A 6,217-nucleotide genomic window follows, 5' to 3' on the forward strand; every position below is an offset into this window, starting at 1 on the left:
TATCCTACCCTTTTCACTTCAAAATTTCTTCTTCAAGTGCTCAAAGGAGTCCATACTTTACCCGTGGTTCTGTCCTTAAGCCAAGGCGTGAAAGGTAGAACTATTTGAGGGTTTGGCCCCAAATCAACTCTACTTTATTTAATTGAATTTAATTATTGTTTTATTGTTTCCTTGAAGTTACTAACTCGTTTATTATTTTGTAGTTGCAAACAAACAGAATCAAAGTAAGAATCATGTTCCTTCTATTATTTTTCTAACGAATTTATGTTGTTGGAATTATGATTAAATTGCTTTCAATATTAATGTTTGTTCTATTATATTTATTGATCACCATATTGCATGTTAAAGGGAATATGTAATTGAAAATCACGCCTAATAAGATAATTTGGACAATCGGTTTAGGATCCTCTTTATTCTTGTTAATTAATTCAAGTGATCACGAATATTTTAGAATTATATGTGTGCATTAATATTCAACCAATTTAGTTAAATAGTAGTTTGGAGCGAATTGAATATTTTGTTTGTATGCCTTTGAGATCACAGAAATGCTTTTCAATATAAGAATCGAGTAGAGGCCAATACGGGCGAATGTGACTCCATGACTCACTTCGTACCATCATCCCCGATCCTCCTTTCGTGGTTCCGAACCATATGGAGTTAGTAATCTCATGTATTATGAATGGGGTGTAACCTTCACGGGTCAATCGTCGTTGCCTATCGTTGTCCCTTATCGTGGTTGCCTTTTTATGATCCGTGAACGGTTTACAAGTTCCTTAAAAACTTGTTGGCGGTTCCCTACTTTCCTTGTCCCTAATCGTATTATGTCAATTCCTACTTCCTAAGAGTGCCAAGCATATTCACACATGCTTTTAACGTATGCGCACTTCGAACGACGCCTACAGTAATCAAAGAGACTTTCTCTTTCTACCATAATCTTTGTGATTATTTAATTAGCTTTCTTTGTGATTACTACCTTGTAATCTTTGTGTTTACACCTTAATCCTAGCTTTAATTGGCGTTAGCTTTGATTAAGACCCCTATTTCATATTTCTTGGTGATTTTGAGATAGGTTTACCTTATTTGTTGATTGGAAATTGTGGTTAATTGACATTTCCCCCATTTACTTGTTTTTCCTTGGTTATTTCATATCATTTGGTATGAAGAGCCTAAGTTATTAGTCTAGAAAGATCCTCCCTTTTGAATCTCTCTTTCCCCCCCTCAAATTATCTCATCTTTTTTACACAAAAATTTGAGAATTTCTCTCAAAGATACAAGCTTTCTATCTAGAAACATGGGTGATAGATACTATTATGAAGATGATGAAGGTTACAATGAGCACTCTAGATTGGATGCTCTAGAAAGGAAGTTTGATAGACTCCTTGATGTCTTGGAGAATATAAGAATCCCTAGAAGAAGTACTAGAAGGAGGAGAAGCCCTAGTGAAAAAGATGATTCTCACTCTCCTCACCGGAGAAGGAAACACCACCAACGACACCATGAGGACAACCGTGACCGAGACATCAAGTTGGAATTTCCGGAGTTTGAAGGTAATCTTGTACCTAATGAATTTCTTGATTGGGTTAGAAGTATGGAGAATGTGTTTGAAAGGATAATAATGATGAAAAGCGTTTCAAATTGGCCATCCTTAAAATCAAGAAACATGCTTTTTTATGGTATGAGAACTTAAGGAATCGTAGGAGGAAACATGGAAAATCAAAAATCACTTCTTGGGAGAAATTGAAGAAACATATGAACAAGGCTTTTGTGCCTAGAGATTATTTGCAAGATGCTTATCTTAAATTGAATTCTCTTAAGCAAGGAACTATGTCGGTAGAGAAGTATACTAGGGAGTTTGAAAAACTTTCTATCATGAGTGGAATTAAAGAAGCACCAGAGCATAAGATTGCTAGGTATATTGGTGATCTTGATAGAATGCTTGTGCAAAAGGTTGATGTGCATGCCCATGGAAGTTTTGATCAAGTGGTGCAAAAGGCTTTGAAGTTTGAGAAGTATGACAAGATGAGTAGTGCTAGTGGGTATCCTAAGCCTACCTTCAAGAATTCTTTTGCTCCAAAGGGTTAAACTAGCAATTCCATTGCCAAGGATGACGAAGGCAAGGCTCCCATGCATTCTTCTAGCAAAGAGGATCACAACAAGATTAGAAATCGGAAGACTTGCTACAAGTGTATAGGCTATGGAAATTTTGCTAATGAGAGTCCAAATAGTAGAGCTATGATGATTCGTGAAATAGATGATGAAGAGTACGAAGATGAGAAGAGGGATTTTGGGAACCCTATATATAATGAAGAGGATGAGATTTTACTGGAAGCTGATGAGGGTCAAATCCTTGTTATGATAAGGGCACTTCACCCCATTTCCACACCTTTAGCGGAAGAGCAAAGGGAAAACATCTTCCAAACTCGTTGCACCATCAGCGATCGAGTTTCCAACCTTATTATTGATAGTGGCTCCTGCACTAATGTGACTTCAACAACATTGGTGAGCAAGCTCAATCTTGAAACTACCGATCATCCTACTTCCTACAAATAGCTTAACAATCACAATGAGGTGAAGGTAACAAAACAAACTCTTCTTTCTATCTCAATTGGCAAACTGTATAAGGATGAGATGCTTTGAGATGTATTGCCTATGAATGCTAGTCATGTATTGCTTGGTAGACCTTGGCATTTGATAGAAATGTATTGCATGATAGGAGAAAGAACACTTATTCATTCATGATGGATAAGAAAAAAAACTGTACTCAACCCCTTGTCCCCCACAATTAAACACAAAGAACCCTTGGGTACGGGAAACACAATCAAAGAGAACCTTCTCATCGGGGAAAATGAGATGGGAAAGGAGATAAATTAAGGATACCTTGTATTTATTTGTCTTCATAGGGAAACACAAGAGAGTGAGCGAGAGAACCCCATCCACCCCCTTATCAAGGAAGTATTGGTTAAGTACCATGATGTTTTTCTTGATGATCTCTCACCCGGTTTGCCACCTATTAGGGTAATTGAGCATCAAATCAATATTATTCCCAGATCACAACTCCCTAATAGACCAGCTTATAGGTGTACCCCCGATGAAGTAAGAGAGCTTCAAAGACAAGTTGGTGAGTTGATAAAAAGAGGATTTGTGAGGGAATCCCTTATACCTTGTTTGGTTCCGGCTCTTTTGGTTCCAAAAAAGGATGGTACATGGAGGATGTGTGTGGATAGTAGGGTCATCAATAACATTACCATCAAGTATCGCTTCCCTATTCCTTGACTTGATGATATGATTGATGAGATACATGGTTCCAAGGTGTTTTCGAAGATTGAATTGAGGATGGGGTACCATTAATTTGCATGCGTGAAGGAGATGAGTGGAAGACCGCTTTTAAGACAAAGCAAGGCTTGTATGAGTGGCTAGTTATGCCATTTTGGCTCTCTAATGCCCCTATCACTTTCATGAGCCTCATGAACAAGGTACTTTGCCCCTTCATTGGTAAATTTGTTGTTGTTTATTTTGATGACATACTTGTTTATAGCAAATGTGAAGTTGATCATGCTAAACATTTGAGGCAAGTATTTGAAACATTGAGAAGTAGGTGGGTTTTTGCCAAGTTGGAAGAATGTACTTTTATGGTGGATATCATTGTTTTTCTTGGCTATGTGATTTCGAATGTAGAGATCTCAATGGACCCTAGTAAGGTGGAATCCATTCAATCTTGGCACTCCTACCACTCTCACTCAAGCTAGGATTTTCCATGGTCTATCTTCCTTCTATCGAAGGTTTGTGAAGAATTTTATCACTATTTTGGCCTCGGTAACTGAATGCATGAAGAAGGGTACTTTTGAGTGGACACCATTCGGCTCAAAGGGATTTTGAAAATCTCAAGAAGAAGTTGTGTGAGGCTCCAATATTGGCTCTTTTGAATTTTGATCAACCCTTTGAGGTTGAATGTGATGCTAGAGGGGTTGGAGTTGGGGTCGTTCTTGTTCAAGGAGGGAGACCAGTTGCTTATTTTAGTGAGAAGCTTGGTGGGTCAAGAATGAGATATAGTACCTATGAGAAGGACTTCTATGCTATTGTGAGGGCTCTTGATCATTGGTTACATTACTTGAGGCCTAGACCATTTATACAACATTCCGATCATGAATCTCTCAAGTACATCAATGGTTCTCATGAACTGAATGCAAGACATGCCAAATGGGTTGAATTCCTCCAATAATTCACTTTCTCTTCTAAGTATAAGGAAGGGAATAGTAATGTAGTGGCCGATTCTCTTTCTAAGAGGCATTGTATGATCACTATTCTTGATGCAAACTTTATAGGATTTGAGTTGCTCAAAGAGTTATATCGTGATGATGAGGATTTTGGTGGGTTGATGAAGAAGTGTGAGGAAGGGGTCGATGGCTCTTTCATGGTGCAAGAAGGTTTCCTTTTCAAGAGAAACAAGCTTTGTGTTCCGAAATGCTCTCATCGACGAAAACTTGTTAAAGAAGCTCATCAAGGAGGACTAGCCGGACACTTTAGGTTTGCAAAAACATATGACATTCTTTGAGAACATTTTTATTGGCCAAAGATGTTTGGTTATGTGCAAGTTAGATGTAATAGCTCATTGTGGGGCTTGTCACAAGGCTAAGAGTTAATTCTGTGAAGGACACTACTCTTCTCTTTCGGTTCCTAGTCACCCATGGGATGATCTTAGTATGGATTTTATGGTTGCTCTCCCTCGCACTCAAAGGCAAAATGATTTTGTTTTTGTTGTGGTTGATCATTTTAGCAAGATGGCTCATTTCATTCCTTGCCAAAAGACCGATGGCGCTTCTCATGTGGCTACCTTGTTCTTTAGGGAAGTGGTGAAGCTTCATGGCATTCCAAAAATTATTGTGTCGGATCGAGATCCTAAGATCTTGAGCTAATTTTGGAAGACCTTGTGGAAGTTAGTTGGAACCAAGCTCTTGTTTAGTTCCTCTAGTCACCCTCAAACCGACGGCCAAACCGAGGTAGCTAATCATACCATATCCACCGTTCTCCGAGCTATCATTAGCAAACACATGAAAGATTGGGATCTTAAAATTCCTCAAGTTAAATTTGCTTACAATCGCTCTCATTGCATAGCTACCGGGAAAACACCATTTGAGAAAGTGTGTACTATACTAAAACAGGGTACACTAGCTCCATGGCTGCCACGTGTCCCTGTTTTAGGTTTCTTTATTATTATTTTTATGTAATATGTATGATTGTCAAAGATCCTATTATTAAGGATACTCCGAGATAATATCTTGACTTGCTTAATATTGTTTCTCAATTTATGTTATTCATGGATTTTCATCATATATTTAGTCCATATCATTTGACTTTAGATTGCTTAATTCAAGGAGATTACATTATATTAAATTTTATCTTTCCTTGTTAGAAATGATGGATTTTGACAATTTTCTTTTGGGGGTCCGAATTAAAGTTTAATTTCTAAACTTAAACCATAGTAGACAGTAATAACAATATAAAATAGTTAACCTTGTTTTTTAAAGTAGCTAGAGAATATTATTCCATAATAAATAATAAAAAGAAAACCATTGTATAATATTTGTTCATAATTCTATATTCCCTTTAAGTCAGGTAAAAGTGAAAATAAAAAAAATTATAGATAACAATTATGAGTAGCAAATACAGTATATAAATAACAATGCTAATTGCCTAATTCTTTAAAAATGAATAATGTAGTACTATATTACTGTTTATATAGAATTTGTTTTTTTTTTAAATAGAATTAAAAAAAATTCTACTTGGCTACCAATAATACTACCATTGAATTATTATAACAAGTTTTTAAACTTTTGCTAAATCAATAATCAAACTATTTATACTCTTTAAATAAATGTGTAATCCTCGTATTTTTGAAACATATTTTTAATTGATTAATTAATTAGTATTCTCTTTAAAACGTATATATATATATAAACAAACGTTAAAATCTTGAAAGTGTTGAGAAGGGGAGAGACGGTTACCTTAAGAGTCTCAAGCGTTGATCGGCTATGTCAACTAAAATAGTAGACGGAAGTTTTCGCGAAAGATTCTACAAGCATTGATCGATCAGAGTCTCTCTCTCTCTATAATTCTCTTTCTCTCTCTAGACTTTTTCAAATGCCAAAGATGAGGGAGGAGGGTGGGTAAATGTTTATTTATAGAGGGGTGAAAACGGGGGCATCCCCATAATTTTATC

The 6,217-nt window shown here is 36.4% G+C and overlaps 1 protein-coding gene across 1 annotated transcript; it reads left to right on the plus strand.

Annotated features, from left to right (window-relative positions):
- Window positions 1-1,749: 1,749 nt before the first annotated feature.
- LOC145642777 (uncharacterized) lies at window positions 1,750-4,552 on the plus strand. The gene is made up of 5 exons (XM_081693952.1): window positions 1,750-1,983; window positions 2,104-2,499; window positions 3,676-3,779; window positions 3,832-4,166; window positions 4,323-4,552. The coding sequence occupies exons 1-5, from the start codon at window positions 1,750-1,752 to the stop codon at window positions 4,550-4,552; spliced, it is 1,299 nt and encodes a 432-aa protein (XP_081550078.1).
- Window positions 4,553-6,217: the final 1,665 nt, after the last annotated feature.

The sequence above is a fragment of the Chenopodium album genome, chromosome 8, assembly GCF_948465745.1.
Source record: "Chenopodium album chromosome 8, dcCheAlbu1.1, whole genome shotgun sequence".
In the NCBI taxonomy this organism is placed as follows: Eukaryota; Viridiplantae; Streptophyta; class Magnoliopsida; order Caryophyllales; family Amaranthaceae; genus Chenopodium; species Chenopodium album.

What these genes read in the sequence shown, in the direction of transcription:
- LOC145642777 (XM_081693952.1), top strand. Translation starts at nt 1,750, where the DNA reads ATGAACAAGGCTTTTGTGCCTAGAGATTATTTGCAAGATGCTTATCTT. An exon ending in ATGGAAGTTTTGATCAAGTG is followed by an intron (nt 1,984 to 2,103) that starts GTGCAAAAGGCT and finishes TCCATTGCCAAG; the next exon opens with GATGACGAAGGCAAGGCTCC. An exon ending in ATGTGACTTCAACAACATTG is followed by an intron (nt 2,500 to 3,675) that starts GTGAGCAAGCTC and finishes TTTCGAATGTAG; the next exon opens with AGATCTCAATGGACCCTAGT.